Consider the following 17,416-nt stretch of genomic DNA (forward strand, 5'->3'; position numbering starts at 1 on the left):
AAAAATGCATCAAAAATCTATCCTTCAAAGGCCAGTACTATTTTCCTAGCAACAAGTTAAATAAACAATGTTTTAATACATCTGGTGTTAACTCTTGAAGTGCTTACACAGGAATTATATAGCAAAGATATAGGACTGAATTTGCATAACAGTCTTGTTTAATCTTATTTCCAGCTGTAATCATATGTCAAACGCTTCAAAGAAAAGAATACTAAAAATTGTACAGTTCAAGATTTTGGGCAGTGCTTAACTTTTTTTTTCCCTCCCAGCTTTAACAAGAGTTCTCCTTAGCATATTATAATGCTGGAAATTTTGGGAGCAAACACTGCCTTGACAAGATCTCTACTGTCCATCCTGCAATAAATCTTATCCCTCTAATTAAAATCAACACTTCAATACTTCAAGTTTATTAGCAAAACATTAAAACTTAAACCTATATCTTTATTTAAAATGCCCCAACTTGACAATGCAGCACTGCTGAGTCATTTGATGCATCAAAAATTCCATTCAAGAAACAATTTACCTACAGTATTCAGTTATAGAATGTAGCTTTAAATTAAATTGAAGTTTTATGGCATGTTTTCCTGACCGGGCTACTGAAGTTGCCTAAAGTGTTTGAATTAACTGGTGCTTCAACCAGGAATATTTTGCGAGGGCTGGGGGTTTGCTTGTCATGGGGAGCTTGTAATATCTTTTTGAGTAACACTGAAATTTCTGAAACTGTAATGGAATCGCTTTTAAATCTGAGACAAATCAATTATTTTCATAGGGATATTTTCTTAAATGCTCAGTTCTTCAAGTTTGGATCTCTTCCCTGCGGAACATAAAACAGTGTTCTCTGTTTCAGCCAAGTCTGTGGAACATTCATGGCCTGGAACCCATGCTTTGGATGCAGTTATTACCCCAGATGATGTTCGGTATTTTGCAGCAGAGACTGATGACATTGCCAATCTTGAAACCAGTGTGATGGAGAATCCTCAAGATGTGCAGCTTTGGATTAAACTTGCATATAAATACATGAATCAGAAGGAAGGGTATGTTTGTCAGCTATTTCCTTAGCTAGTGAAAGTAAATGAAATATCTGTAGATGGGTTAATATTTTAATTTACTTGATTAAAATTCATTTGGTAAGGCATTCCCTTACCGAAGGTTAATGTTCACCTGAAAGGCATGTTTGGGCCATTCGATACTGGGGAGGGATGAGGTAAACAGGCAAGTGCTACATCTTCGTGGTTGCAGGAGAAGGTGCCGTGGGACTGGAGGGGAGCTATTGTGAGTGAAAAACAGTGGACCAGGATGTGCCGGAGGGAACGGTCCCTTTGGTTCCAGTTTTTCCTTTATTGCCTTAATTAGCTTCAACTTTTCCCATTTACTTATGAACTTGATTATTAGTGTACTTATAGCTGAGGTTACTCAGATTTTGAGACGACAAGGTTCTAAAACGGCATTTTGTATTCCTGACATTTGTGTGTGTCAACTTAATCAGCAACAGAATAAGTAGTTTGGTGGCCACCATAAGTATGTATGTTGTAAATAAGTATGGAGCCCACTTGCTTTAAACCTACAGTATCACAAGTTTTCAATATTTTAGAAGATTAACTTTTAAATTAGCAGGATTCTCCAATTACCAGGAAGGCTGAATTTCCTAGATAGACAACCATTCTCTTCACGTAATTCCTGATGACACTGATTTGCATTGCCAGTTTCCTGCATTTTTATTCGTCATTTGTTTGAATGTACTTTTGTCACTTCATTTGGATTATTAAAAACACAAATTTTGGTATTTTGAATTACTTCATAGAATGGGGCACAGTTGTTAGATTGCTTTAAAACAAATTTATGAAGAAACTAAATTTCTAAAATATATCTAGTTTTAAAAATCAGTCATGAACTGATTCTTTAAGAGCTTAATAAAAACTAAAAGAACTGCGCTGATGTAGTTCAGAAACAAAAACGTGCAGTGCTGTAAAAGGTCTGGCAGCACCTGAAGAGAAATCCGTTAAAGTTCAGGTCCCTAGTAACTTTTCTCAAAGGTACCTAGAAAAACGTTGCTTTACATGCAGAAGATGGTGGTGGGGTGGGGGGGTAGAAACAGAGCCCAAAGATAAAGAAGACCGGTTGGACAAAGAAATGAATAACAATCTGGCTAGGAGGGTGAGCAGCTGTTGTTGTGGGCCATCACTTAAGGTAGCGTGTCGTGGCAGACTAAGATAATAAGGCCTGGTATGTGGGGTAGGGGGCTAGGATGTGGGAGAGTGTTCAGGCCCTAAAATGATTGAACTCTAAATAGTGTCCTGAGAGCTGTAGGGTCCCCAAGCAGAAAATAAGGTGGTGATCTCTGCCCTGTTCCTCCATGCTCATGCAGACTCCAAGCTGTTTGCTCCCGGCCCCCCTCAACTTGCATCTACCTCATTCTAAATATCCACTAACGGGACTGCCCAGGCCGACGCATTGTTTTTGTCTGCTCCTGCCCTACTGAAATCATCTCTTCTTACCTTGAGTCAGTCTTTTCTCCTCGGTCCAGTCCCTGTCCATGTACATCCGTGATTCCTTACAAACTTTTTATGCCAGTTTGTTTCCGGGCTCCAGCCACTACATCTTTGTGTCATTCATGTGCAATCCCTTTACGTGTCCATCCACCGCCCCCCCCCCCACCCCCCCCTCCCCACCCCCCGCCCAAGGCATTCTTAGGACTCTCTGCTTCTTGGAGTAAAGGCCTGAACTAACCCTCACCCACCACCACCACCCTCCACTTGGCTGAGCTCTTCCTCACGCTCGATAGCTTCTGTCTTAACTCATGTCATTTTCTTCAGGTCAGAGGGGTGGTCTTGGGTATGCGTGTGGGTCCCCAGTTAAGCCTGTCTCTTCGTGGGGTACTTGGAACATGCTTGTTCCTGTACTGTTTTGGCCCCCACCCATAACACTTCCTCTGATATATCAATGTTATCGGTGCTGCTTCTCCCTCTCGCCTGGAATTGAAAAACCTAATTGATTTTGCTGTCAATTCTGTGCCCCCCAACCCTCACTTTCACCTGACCTATCGCTGACTCCTCACTTCATTTATCAACATCTGTTTCCATTTGTGGGCATTGACTGTCCAGTGATTCTCTGAGCTACCTGGACTAGACTTCCTTGCACCCTGCTTCCAGTAAAGACTCCATTCAATTCTCCTGGTTCCTCCATCTCTACGTATATTCTCTTGAGGCCAACTTCAACAAGGGAGCTTCCAAGATGTCTACCTCCTTCCTCAACCAAGGATTCCCCAACACCATTGTCGACAGGACTGTCAAATCAGTTTGACCCATCTCCTGCACTTCAGCCTCCAACCCCTCTCTTACCTCCTGTAACAGCGATAGAGTTCCCCTTGTCCTTACCTAACATCTCACCAGCATCCACATCCAGAAGATCAGCTGCCATTTCTGCCACCTTCAGTGAGATGCCACCACCAGACACGTTCCCTTTCCCTCCCTTGTCTGCCTTCCACGGGACCGTTCCCTCCAGCACATCCTGGTCCACTGTTTTTCACTCAGAATAGCTCCCCTCCACAGCCCCACGGCACCTTCTTCTGCAAGCACGAAGATGTAGCACTTGCCCGTTTACCTCATCCCTCCCCAGTATCAAATGGCCCAAACATGCATTTCAGGTGAAGGAGCACTTTACTTACACTTCACAATCTAGTCTACTGCATTCGCTGCTCACAATGTGGTTCTCTGTACGTTGGGAAGAAGTGTAGACTGGATGACTGCTTCTCATAGCATCTACATTCTGCCCATAAAGACCACGAGCACCCAGTTGCCTACCACTTTAATACACGACCCTGTTCCCTGACCAACATCTCTCTCTCTGGCTTGTTTGCAGTGTTTCAGTGAAGCTCAGCGCATGCTGCAAGAACAATGCCTCATTTTTGCTTGCTGATCCTGCAGCCTTTAGCATATCAGTATCTAGTTCAATCATTTTAGCGTCTGAAGTGTCCCACGTCCTGCCCCCTACCCCCAACACCAGGCTTTGTTATCTTATAGTCTACCTATTGTTAGCAACTAACAGTCCCCATTAACAGCTATTCACCCTCCTAGTGTGATCATTATCCACTCCTTTTGTCTTGCCAACTGTCTTTGTCTCCTTGGGCTTTATACTCACCTATCGTTTACTCCCGACGGTGACCACCACACCCCACCCCACCATACCTTCTGCATATGAAACAACATTTTCCAAGCTATCAACAGTTTTGAGGAAGGGTCACTGGATCTGAAATATTAACTGATTTCTCTTCAAAGCTGCTGCCAGGCCTGCTGAGCTTTTCCAGCAACTCCCCTTTTTATTTCTTTATGAACTTATTTGGTTGCTCAGTTACGTTTCATTAGATAGACTTGATTTTTCTTGTATGTCGTCTGTCAGGAATGAGTAATAACGCGTTCTTGCCTGATCAGCTTTTGCTGATTTACTCGTGGAATTGAGTAGTTAAGATGGTGGGTGGGAGTTGAGGAGCCCAGTACCACCTGAGGTGAAGCAAAAAGTTATTGACCAGAACATCCGGATTTCAGTGCTTTTCCATTGTGCCAAATTCCAAAGTTATAGCCAGATTCTGAAGAATAATGATGGTGAAACCTCTGAAAATATAGAGCTGATATTTCGAATGCACTAAATTTGGGCAGATACTTCAACTGAAACATGCCACTGCTTTAAAATCTCCTCTTCTACTTTCTGTGGTCAGTTATTTATTTAAATGAATACTGTATTTTAGATAGCTTCTCCTTGTCAGTAGTTGGCACAAATGTGTTTTATTTCAAACACTTTAACATCATGGATGTTGGAGGTGTGCATTGCAAAGATCATTTAGTAATTTCACACTTGCATTTCGAACAAAAATGTCATGCCTTTCCACTCAAAGTATTCTGCTGCCTGGTCTTTTTATTTTCCTCCTTGATGAGAAAATTAACTTCTGTAAATTATGGGAATGGTGCTTACGTTGTCCGCTTTTAAAATGCTAGAATGCGTCTGGGAAAAATTCTTGTTTTGAACTTTGTATTGATCTTGATTGCTTTCTACTAGGACTCCAACAGAATGTTTAGATGCAGCACTGAATGCTTTAGCTCGAGCACTTGAAATTAACAGAACAGATCCTGAAATTTGGTGCCATTATCTCAACTTGTTTTCAAAACGAGGTACAAAGGAAGAGGTTCAAGAAATGTGCGAGACAGCTGTACAGTATGCCCCCACAAATGCTGTCTGGTGGACTGTAAGTACTTTGGAATTGTCTGGAACTAATCAATATTAGGTAATGTGGAATATAGAAAGTAGGAGCAGGGTAGACTGATCATCCAACTTAATAACTTGTGCCTGCTTTCTTGCTGTATTCTCTGATTACATTAGTCTTGAAAACAAGGACTAAATAGTTTAATTCAACATTGGTAACAAAGTGTGAAGCTGGATGAACACAGCAGGCCAAGCAGCATCTCAGGAGCACAAAAGCTGACGTTTTGGGCCTAGACCCTTCTTCAGAGAGGGGGATGGGGAGAGGGTTCTGGAATAAGTAGGGGGAGAGGGGGAGGCGGACCGAAGACGGAGCGAAGATAGGTGGAGAGGAGAGTACAGGTGGGGAGGTAGAGAGGGGATACGTCAGTCCAATGAAGACGGACAGGTCAAGGAGGCAGGATGAGGTTAGCAGGTAGGAAATAGAGGTGCGGCTTGAGGTGGGAGGAAGGGATAGGTGAGAGGAAGAACAGGTTAGGGAGGCGGGGGACAAGCTGGGCTGGTTTTGGGATGCAGTGGGGGAAGGGGAGATTTTGAAGCTTGCGAAGTCCACGTTGATACCATTGGGCTGCAGGTTCCCAAGCGGAATATGAGTTGCTGTTCCTGCAACCTTCGGGTGGCATCGTTGTGGCACTGCAGGAGGCCCATCTAAAGAATGGGAGGGGGAGTTGAAATGGTTCGCGACTGGGAGGTGCAGGAACAGCAACTCATATATTCCACTTGGGAACCCTGCAGCCCAATGGTATCAATGTGGACTTCACAAGCTTCAAAATCTCCCCCTCCCCCACTGCATCTCAAAACCAGCCCAGCTTGTCCCCACCTCCCGAACCTGTTTTTCCCCATACCTATCCCTTCCTCCCGCCTCAAGCTGCTCCTCCATTTCCTACCTACAAACCTCATCCCGCCTCCTTGACCTGTCCGTCTTCCCTGGACTGACCTATCCCTTACCTCCCCACTTATACTCTCCTCTCCACCTGTCTTCTCTCCATCTTCGGTCCGCATCTTCTCTTTTTCTCTCTTTCCCCCCCCCCCCCCTTTTATTCCAGAACCCTGTCTCCATCCCCCCCTCTGATAAGGGGTCTAGGCCCAAAACGTCAGCTCTTGTGATGCTGCTTGGCCAGCTGTGTTCATCCAGCTTCACGCTTTGTTATCTTGGATTCTCCAGCATCTGCAGTTCCCATTGTTTCTAATTCAACATTGGTGCTATCTAACCTCATTTGTAATCTTTAAATATAGCAGCCTGATGTAGAGGTAGTTAGAGAGCTGTGTCTCAGACTAGTCAAGCAAACGCCTGCCCTTTTGAATATGACACCACTGTCCTTCCCTGTGTATATCTTGTCCCAATGGCAGGGCAGACTTGGCCGAGGTAGTAGTACGGTTGTGTATGGAAGAATGTAAGTTGACCTGAGTGTGCTCGTCATTAACCCTGGACTCACGTTTTTTTGGGAATTCGTGAATGAAATGTCGGTGTCATTGCCTGGGCCAGCATATATTACCCAGCCCAAGTTGCCTTTGAGGAGGTAGCGATAAGCTGCTATTTTGAACTGCTGCGGTCCATTTGGTTTAGGTATACCCACAATGCTTTTGGGGACAGAGTTCCTTGTCCCATGTCATCAGGTCAAATGTGGGCAAAGAAACCTGATTACCAGAAGCCCCTGCAACTCCCACCTTGAACATAGAACATTTCGGCACAGTACAGGCCTTTCGGCCCTCGATATTGTGCCGACCTGTCATACCAATCTGAAGTCCATCTAATCTACACTATTCCATGTATGTCCATATGCTTGTCCAATGACGACTTAAATGTACTTAAAGTTGGCGAATCTACTACCGTTTCAGGCAAAGCATTCCATTCCCTTACTACTGAGTAAAGAAACTACCTATGTCATCTGTCCTATATCTTTGACCCCTCAATTTTAAAGCTGTGCCCACTCATGCTCGCCGTCACCATCCTAGGAAAAAGGCTCTCCCTATTCACCCTATCTAACCCTCTGATTACTGAATCAGTATGTCGTGTTGGCAGCTACTTGGAGGAAGCACTGAGCATTGCAGGGGCACATCGAAGAAATTAAATTACTGATGGCCAAGGGCGCACACCGTACTTCAGTGCACTTCACTGATTCAGAAATACCACTGCTGATTGAGTCCTGAAGGACGTATTGCTGCACAGTGATGATGGAACCAAGGAGAGGTGAAATGTGCCTCACCACCCTGCCTGCTGTAGATGCACTTGGTGACAACCAGATGTGCGTTGACAGCAGCAGAAATATGGGAACCCCACTGCCTGCAACTTCCTTTCCAAGTCATCCATCATCCTGACCTGGAAATGTATCATTCTTCCTTCAGTGTTGGTTCAAATTCATGGAGCTTCCTCCTTAACAGCAGAGTAGATCTATGTACACCAAGTGGTCTGCAGTGTTTCAAGACAGTTCACCATTGCCTTCTGTAGGGCAAATAAGGATGGGCAATAAATGCTGGCTCAGCCAGCAAAGCCCACACCCCTGAAAGCACTTAAAACAAAAACTTGCTTTCATGCCAGCTTTCCATGTTGTACAGTAATGTGAAAATCATGCTTGTTGGGGATGCGATTTTTGAGTTGAGATATTAGATTAAGTATCTATTTTGGATTGTTACTGTTGTCAATATTAATAGAAGGGAAACAGTAGAGATTCATCTAGTGTTGTAGCCAAAATGTAATCCTTAATCTAAGGATTATTAATTTGTCAGTTCTTTTATTATGGTTTGTTTGCAATTTACCTTCAGTGGTTCCCTGTCTAATAACACTATTCTAAAAGTGATTGAATGACTAAGTGCTCTTTGGAATGTTTGAGATTGATCTTCCTTTACATCCATAGCGTTATTTTCTGATTGCAGTATTTGACGCTTGAGAATTCCTTTGACGGAAAAGACTATGTGTGCAGTCGAATTGTGCAGTTCCTAATGGAAACAATTGAAAAATCTGAAAAATCTGAAATTCTGTCTTTTCAACTACTTCAATCGCTCCTTTTTTGGGTGCAATTAAGTCTCTTTACTGGAAGGCATCAGAATGCACTGGCCATCTTTCAGGTTTGTATTTTGGAATTCTTTTGAGGTTGAAATTGTACAATCTGGTACGTGGAGGCAAGTGTATGGCAGTCCCAGTGTTGATTTTTGGAGTGTGGAAGCAAGAGAAAACACAAACAGATTGACCCCAGTTGGAGTTTTGTGTTCATTTCTGAAACCATATTTTAGGGAAGACAATGAGACCTTGGCGAAAATGCAGAAGAGATTTGCTGGAACAGTACCAATGGTGAGGGACTTAAAGAAAAAAGAAACAGATTGGAGAGCTGCTCAGAATCACGAGGAACTGTTCCTGATGTTAGGTCTCTTGGCAGAAGCAGTAGGTTAGCATAGAAAATGGAGGAAATTTGCAAAATAATACTGCCGTAATGAATGCACTGAACAGAGAAGCACGGCTTGAAAGTACAATGGAAGAATGTTCAATGTACGTGTTAAAAAGCGTAAATAATTGGAGTACTTAAAGGTGAGACAAGTGTGGAGCTGTGGAGGAGGAGCAGGGGACTTAGGAGTACCTTTTTACTGAGTTTTGCTGAAGAACTGTAACAGGTACAGTGGGCTGAATAATGATCTGTGCTTTCATCTTATAGTTTTAAGAATAGGAGATGGCTTTTGATTAACTTGATGTTGTTAACTATCTCTCAATAAGCTAATCTAAAATTGTTTCAAATTGACCCAAAAAAAGTTTACTGATAATTGCTCTCTGATGAAGGGTCTAGGCCCGAAACGTCAGCTTTTGTGCTCCTGAGATGCTGTTTGGCCTGCTGTGTTCATCCAGCCTCACATTTTATTATTTACTGATAATTGGCTTCCTGAGAGAATAGCTCAATATAATTTCCTGAGAGCGCTCTTTATTGTGCAGTAATATCCACAGATATTAGATGACATATTTGCGTAGCTTCGCATAGTTTTGCTGTGGCTTGAAGGATTCCAATCTGAACGAGAATCAAGGATGGGGGTGTGTACTCTGCACTTTTTGGAACCATACCTGGCACAAAGAAAGATGGCTGTGATGTTAGGAGGTTAGTCATCCCACTTCCAGAATATCTCTGCAGGAGCTCCATCAGGGTAGTATCCCAGGCCCTGCAGTCTTCAGCTTCTTCAATTACCTTCCCTTGACATAAGGTTAGGAGTAGAATTATTTGTCACTGACTGCACAACATTTTGCTCCATTTGCAACTCTTCAGATCCTGAAGCAGTTTGTCTCTAAATGCTGCATGAACTGCATATTATCTAGGCTTGGGCTGAAACGTGGTATCTAATAGTTGGGCCACTTGTCCAAGGCATTATTGAAGTTGTCATTATTGAACCATCCTGGGCGTTATTACTGACCAGAAACTGAACTGGTGTGAGCCGTATTAATGCAGTGGCTACAAAAGGTCAGAGACTAGGTATCCTGCAGCATCTAACTCTCCACCTGACTCACCCAGAACTTGTCCACTGTCTACGATGCACAACTGTGTCAGAATACACCCCACTTAAATGGATGGATGCTGCTCCAACTATGCCTAAGAAGCATAACACCATCCAGGACAAAGCAGCCCATTTGATTGCACCATACTTGCAAACATCTATTCCTTCTACCACCAATGCTCAGTAACAATAATATGTACTGTTTACAAGATGCACGATAGAAGTTCACTGATTCTCCCTACATAAAACCATCCAAACTCATGGTCCCTAACATCTAGAAGGGCAAGGGCAGCAGGTATTACCACCAGCAAGATCTCCTCCAAGCCGCCCACCATTATGACTTGGAAATATAATGCCTTGCCTTCATGTTGTTAGGTCAAAATACGAGAACTCTCTCCATGGTAGCATTGTACTACAACAAATGGACTGCAGTGATTTGAGAAGGCAGTTTATGATCACCACCTAGGAGCTAGAGATGGGCAGTAATTGCTGGCCCAGGCAATGACACCCGCATCTGTGAATAAATAAAAGCAGCAGAAATTGTTCGTCAGTACACTAATTATGGTTGAGTTCCAAATTTTGAACTCTCTTGATGGTGTAATGATTTCGTAAGCATTGAATACATTTGCTCTGTCGTCCTCATACTCCTGCCATTAGAGGGGTCCTAGGGCTCTTGATTCCTAGACACTCTTGAGGAACGTTATCCCAGCTATGTGTGGAGGCCACATGGCCCACTGATCTGAGGAGCCTGATTTCTATTTCCAGTTATTTCTTGCTTTCTCATTTGGTGTCTCTCTTTTGAAATTAAATGAGTCAGCAAGTTTGAAAGAGATTACCTTTGGGGTGTTTCTCTTTGATTATAATTCTGAATTGAGAATCCACGATTGTTTGTATTAGGAATTTGGGATATTGGAACAATTCTCATCTATACTAGCCTTCATGGTTATAATTATTGAGAGATCTAATCATCCATTCTCACAGACTTGAATCATGGTGTGACAAATTTCAAGCTTGTCTTGGGTGTACTCTCTGGTTTGGTAGTGCTGGAAGCCCTGGTGAGAGATTTGGTTGTCTCATTTAATAATATTCCTCGCATACCCAGCATTTAATAATACATTTTTCAGTTCTGACTTGAACTGGATGTTAGAGGTCTCTAGTCCTTTGGATGGAAATGAAGTAAAAGTTAATAGCTTGCTAATTTGACGTTTCTGGGATAGACTCCTGGTTCTGCTCAACTTTGGATTTTTCACATTTTCCGTCATATGCCAGATTCCACTTTCATACCTACTTGGACTAATGTACTGAAATTGTTCTTTTTCCTCTGGTCATTGGGTGGAAAGAGGCTATCATTCTGAATGTCTTTTCTTTCAGGATATCAGCCCTGTTGTAAAACTGTCTACCTTAAAGTGTGAGCTCTAGAAACTATTTCTTGCAGTTTTCACAATAAATGGGACCCATCCTGACAGTCTGTTTCAGTTGGAATCATTCTGCACGTAGCAATATTCCCCAAAATTGTCTAGCCATCTGTATGGCTCATTAACAAATGAATTCTTCTTTGTCTCAAGCTGCACCGGATACCTGTCAAGAGAATTTAAATCTGAGATTCATTTCCAAATCCTTTGTGGAAAATTGGCCAAAACTGCTTGCCTTGGTCCAAATGGTACAGCTGTATGTTGAAGAACTTTTGGGCATTAAAGAATTGGGAGTTGGTTTAACGTACCAAAATAGATTTATTAGCCATTTCAGTTCTTTTTATGGAATGTTGCTAGTTTTTAAACACAAATTTTCTATAGTTACGTAAATGATTTTAGTTCATTTTGGTTTTATAACTTTTGGTTTTATAATTGTCTGTTTAGATTATCAGACACTCCTACCTTTTTGTTAATAAGATAGTATGAATATTTTTTTGAAACTTGGTTTAGAGTTAGTCAGCTTACATTGGATTACATTGAAATAGATGAAACCATTTGGCCCAAACAGACCACAATACATGATACTATTTAAGCCTCCTCTAAATTTTTCTTAATCTCCCAATTATTCTCATCTAAATCGCATTGTAACCATTTATTCCCATTCACTCAAATCTTTGGTTTCCTCTGAAAGTGTCTGTATGTTCTTCAACCACTCCCTGTGGTCATGAGTTCCACATTACTGGTTGCCTTGGGAAATTCACAAGGTTTTTTACTATTTGGATTTCTTGGTGACAGTGTTATATGTGACTACGAAAGGAGCCATGCTCTGTATTCATTCCTGAGTGCTTTCATAATTTTACAAGCCTTCAATCACATTTCTTGTCAAGGACGAGAAGCCCACCTTTGTTTTTCTGATGTGTATGTCCATATGCTTATCATTCTAAAATTTTCTCTGCACCCTTTCAATTGTTTCGATACCTTCCCTGGATTACGATAATCAGAACAGAGTCCCAACACGGATCCTTACAGAATACCGTTTTCAACTTGGTCAACCTTTTACATCCACCTTCTGATTTCTATCTTGAAGCCAGCTAGCAGTCTATTCTGCTGCTTGTCCTGATCTTGCATTCTGTAACCCAATTCATTAATGTATTATGGGGTCCCTCATCGAAAGCCTTTTTAAAAAATCCAGGTAAATAGCACCTGCGTTACTACATAGTCTGTTAAACCTTGGTATTCAAACAAAACTTTCTCTGGAAGCCAATGATAACTATTCATTCATTTTTTTCTCATTTCTAAATGTACTTACTGTATTAGTCTTTTAGCAGATTGCTCATTCTAGTTTCAGAATTGGCCTGATATTCCTAGCTAATAAAATTGAAGATATGCCCACTGGACCTTTAGGTTGCTGTTCAGTTGATGAATTGTCCATTGTGTGCTGATTGTTCCAGGATCAGGCTTGAGGTTCTGGAATTGCATATACCAGGGCTGCCCAAAGTTGGGATCACAAGCTGAAATTTTAGGCTTGTGGTGCTCCAACCAAGTGAGATGCACAGCTATACTTCCACATTGACAGGCCTCAGTGACAAATTAGAATCATTTTCAAGCTTCTAATTAGAGTGTCAGAGGTCACACGTTTGGGGTGTGTTGGCATAGATGTTATAGCATTCAAGGTCGCATTTATTTATGCTACAACACAAGGGGGAGCATTTCCTGCACATGCAGAGGCAGTGTCAGCCATTCTAATTGAGACTTTTATCACAGTTGATATCTGAAACTCATTTTCAACTACACTGGCATCTGAATTTAAATTGAGATGTTAACTAAATCCAGGTACTTCTAAATTAAGTCAAACAGAATCCTCTAAGTATTGACTGTGCCTCCAAAATGTTCTGTTCATTTGTCAGTCATTATTAATAAAATTCCCATCATGGATACATTTGAAATACAGTCCTAGTTAGACTTCTGCACATGCTATCCGAAAACTGAGCAGTACTTTGCCCTTGCATAAGGTATTTTCTGCAGAGAAAGTATTCTTCAGTAGCTAGGCTTCCTCAGAAAACGGACCTTGTTTTAGTATTGTGCCTAATAAATACTAAACAAAATTTTCCAACACAAGGCTGGAAAAACTGTATCTTTAGGATTGAGTCTTTTAATTATTGATTGAACAACCTGGGCTGTGCCAGAATTGGGATTTGCCATAACGATGCTCCTGCTGTTGACCAGTGTGGTGTTAAGATTGATCATGCATGTATAGGTGGGTACATTGTGGGCTGAGTGTGCATGCATGACTAATTTCTGGTTGATGGTCAGAATTCCAGTGTTTAAAGTTTCAACTTAATAGTGTGGCATTTATTCTCCTTGAACAGTTATCTTAAATCTTTGTGTGCCCTGCTCTCATTCTTTAAAACCAACCTTCTAAATTTTCAAAAATTTCTATTATTTGCTTTGATCAAAAATTCTATAAGTTCAATCCATAGCACCTTTAACACAGTCCCTTCATTATAGTCCAATTGTTTGCTCTAAGTAGTTTGCTTTGATTTATTTACCTCCCATAATTTTAAATATCTCTAGCAAATCGTCGTACTCCAGCTTTTAATTTGCCTTCGTAATTATATTTCCTAATGCACGCAATACTCTCAAACTGTTTTACCCTCTAATGTGGAGCCCAAAACACTGCGCCACCTCCAGTTGTGATACAGCGTGACATACAAATTTATCACTACATATTGATTCATTTCTTGTGTAGCCTTCTTGCCATCAGGCTCAGTATTTCATTAGCTGTTTCTAATGTCGCTGTCCAATTGAGTTGCTGCTTTAAATACATTCTGAACATAAGCTGCTCCCATGCATTCCAAACCACCTAGCTTCCATTGTACGTTTTTTTAGCCAAAATTTTCTGACTCTTACTGACTTCGAATTTCTTCAGTTTTTTCTTCACCTCATCTTGTTCAGTAATCCCTTGCCGTGTCATTTTTATACTCAGTTATTTTTATCTGTAAATTTAAACAGTTGTCTAGCTTGATATCCAAATGGTTCAAACTGGTTTCCTGTTCATACATAAAGATAATTTTTTATTTCTAAAATAATATTAAGATGACTCTTTTGCATCTTTCATAAAAGAAAGAAGGTAACTTAAGTTGACGCCAGCTTTGTAAATTTCCAGCATAAATTGCGCATTGATTAAAATGTAATATTCAATCTGAGTAAGGACGTTCCAGTTTACCACTCTGCATTTTTGTGGTAAAAGTAAAACCTCCATATTTTCAAATTTTCAGGATTTTGAGTTATGCTGATAGGACATCTGCATCTTGATGATTTTCTTTGAGTTTTCTAATACTTTTTTAAAGATTGGTTCATGGGATGTGAACATTACTGGTTAGAACAGCATATATTACCTGTCCTGAATTTCCAGAAAGCTGTTAAGAGTCAACTGAATTTTTGTGGGTCTGGAAATACCTCAGGTAAGGATGCAAGTTGAATGTATGAATTAACAATTGTTAACATATATTTTTGATCATATGTTTTACAGAATGCTTTGAAAAGTTCAGATGGTAACAAAAGTGTGGCAGGATATTTAAAAGCAGATGACTGCGGTCTGGCTTGGTTAGCTTATATTCACCTCATTGAATTCAACACTCTTCCTTGCCGGTTCTTCGATCCAGCTGTAGCCGTTCCTTCCAAACTTGTAATGAAGGAGCCATTTCTCATCCCTTGGCAAACGTCAAAAGATATAAAAACACATCCTGACACATTACTTGCATTGTTTGAAGGTGAAGTTGATAAGTTTTTTGAATCTTTTAATGCAGCTTGTTTAATTTATAGGTCAAAATTTCAATGGTTTCATGATTTCTTTTTCAACAATTTGCTTAGATGCTGTCCGTGCGTGTTCTGAGGACTGTCCTTCAACGGAGGAGAGAATTGCAGCATGTCTTTCAATCTACAGGAATATGATTTTAGTACTGAAGTTAATGGGAAGGTATGGTTACTTAAACTCACAAGTAACATTGAAGTATAAATGGAGTACTTAATTTGTACCCACATTAACGACAATAGTGTTTAATGTCAACACCTTTGAAGTTGTTCTACTTAATTGAATGTTAAAACACAGTAACACGTTTGGTACTTGTGAATTTCAGGGTCCTTACATTTTGGAATTATTTTTCAGATGGGAAACTGCTGAAAAACTTTGCAAGACACTGCTACAATCCTGTCCAGCTGCTTATCAACTTACTGAAGCTTTAGCTGACCTCTATTTAGAGAGAAAACAAATTGAAGATGCTGCCAGTGAGTGGCTCTGCGCATTTAGAAGGAACCCCCATAACGCTCAGTTATTCTATTATGCATTCAAGTTCTTTATTTCAGTGGTATGCATTTACGTTTTTCAATTTTTCCTTTCTCAAACAGAATATATGCAAGACTAACAGATTCCATGTATTGTACCAGACAGTTCATAGTTTTGATTGCTGCTGGGAGCTGAAATATCATCTAATTCCTTGGAAGTAGGCACAGAATCTTCTCTCCATTGCCCACTTGTTTGCTTTTATTTGGTGATTTGCTAAACAAATTGTGTTCAGGATCATAAGAAATAGGAACAGGACTAGGCCATTGAACCAGTTTACCTGCTCCAACACTTTGTATAACCATGGTTGTTATGATGGGGTCTTAATCTTGTTAACCTGGAACTGGTTCATTAGGGTGGTGACATTATTTAAAACATTAAAAGACCTTTTCTTCTTTGGTAAAGTGAAATTTAAGCAAAGTAATTAATTATCTCCTTGGCTGTATTTTGTATTGAATTATAGATAGCTTGGCTGTTGTAAATGAAATACTGCCATACATAAAAAGCACATTATCATTTCAGCATCTCTTTTTTTGTAGAAAAAGAGAGACGTTATTCCTGTTCTGTTCCAAGAATTTATTGACTCCTTCTTTGAGGGAGAAGTCCCCACGTGCCACCCTGCAAATACTTTACGGTAAGGTTTGACCTCAGTGCCCAGAAAACATTCTGTTTTTAGAACAGACTTACTGCATTGCTATTTAATGAAATCCTTGTCTTGAATTTAAATCCTTAATTGTTGTACTTAAAGTATTTAAATTGTATAAACCAGGTTTGCTAAAAATTGTGGGACCCTTTGTCTCCTAATATGAGCCCTCCTTGCAGAATTCTGATTACTTTCACACCACATATGGAGAGAACCTGGTGTAATAGTAATGTAATTGAACTCTTAGCCTGGAGACTGGATTAATGATCTGGTGACAGAGGTTTGAATCCCACCATGACAGTTCATTGAATTTAAACTCCATTAGCAAATCTGGAAATAAAAGCCAGTCTGAATGGTCACCATGAAAGCATCCAACTGTTGTAAGAGCCCATCTAATTCTTGTTCTGTAGGGAGGACCTTTGTTATCTTTACCTAGTTTGACCTCTATTTTCAGACTCGAAGCAGTGTGCTTAACTTTTATTTGCTCTCTGAAATGGCCTGGCAAGTCATTCAATTAAAGGCAAATTGGAGATCAGCAATAATGCTGGGCTTACCTGCAATGCCCACGTCCCATGAAAGAATACAGAAAAATAACTATGGTTTGAGAATCAGAACTATTAAAATGTGGTTGTTCTTTTCAGTGACCATTGTAAATTCAATAATTTGCGATAAGAAGCCATGTTCATTGATGCCTTCTGATAATGTTTCCACTGTAAATCATGAAAACAGGGTAGCAGAGCTGCAATGTATACTCATGGAAGTAATGCATAAACTGTGACATGAATTCATCCATTTATTTACGAAGTTTGTTATTCAAAGTGGTAGAACGATGCAAGCACTGCTTTGAGGTTTTCATGTGATATGGTCTTTCCATACCGTGTCTCAGTATAGGTGCATGCATCTTGCTGGCATATTATTCTGGTTAGTACAATAGAAGTTCTTATTTGCCATGGTGAGGACCTTTCATGTTTACTGTTCAGGAAACTTAGATTTCAATCGAATTTTCTACCCCACAAAATCTTTGGTATCAAATAGCAGTTGAGAAAACCATTTCATTAAATTGCTAAGAGCCTGTATTATTTCTTCAGTTCTGCAAAATGTGAACAAAAATCCTTTCATAATCTAGATGAGGTAGTTTATATTGGCTTTCTCCTGTGCTGCTTCAATCACTCAACTGTACATTTTGCTTGATTTTTGGATCTTTGAAATTTGGCAGTGAGATCTGTTTTGATCTCTCAGTACTAAAACAGGAACGTTTGTACTGGTGTTCTTACTTGAGAATGCCAGCCATTTTGTGTA

The 17,416-nt window shown here is 40.5% G+C and overlaps 1 protein-coding gene across 3 annotated transcripts in view; it reads left to right on the plus strand.

Annotated features, from left to right (window-relative positions):
* LOC125460954 (zinc finger C3H1 domain-containing protein) overlaps nucleotides 1-17,416 on the plus strand; it is a 66,418-nt gene that overhangs the window by 40,280 nt on the left and 8,722 nt on the right. For all 3 annotated transcript variants that reach the window (XR_009446894.1, XM_059652482.1, XM_059652483.1), the window contains exons 21-27: nucleotides 848-1,034; nucleotides 5,050-5,236; nucleotides 8,125-8,316; nucleotides 14,665-14,905; nucleotides 15,006-15,111; nucleotides 15,301-15,499; nucleotides 16,014-16,108. Coding sequence is in view for 2 of the 3 variants with exons in the window: in XM_059652482.1 (XP_059508465.1) it covers nucleotides 848-1,034; nucleotides 5,050-5,236; nucleotides 8,125-8,316; nucleotides 14,665-14,905; nucleotides 15,006-15,111; nucleotides 15,301-15,499; nucleotides 16,014-16,108 (1,207 nt within the window). In the remaining variant the exon portion in view is untranslated. The remainder of the gene's footprint in view (nucleotides 1-847; nucleotides 1,035-5,049; nucleotides 5,237-8,124; nucleotides 8,317-14,664; nucleotides 14,906-15,005; nucleotides 15,112-15,300; nucleotides 15,500-16,013; nucleotides 16,109-17,416) is intronic.

Source organism: Stegostoma tigrinum, chromosome 18, assembly GCF_030684315.1.
Source record: "Stegostoma tigrinum isolate sSteTig4 chromosome 18, sSteTig4.hap1, whole genome shotgun sequence".
Classification (NCBI taxonomy): Eukaryota; Metazoa; Chordata; class Chondrichthyes; order Orectolobiformes; family Stegostomatidae; genus Stegostoma; species Stegostoma tigrinum.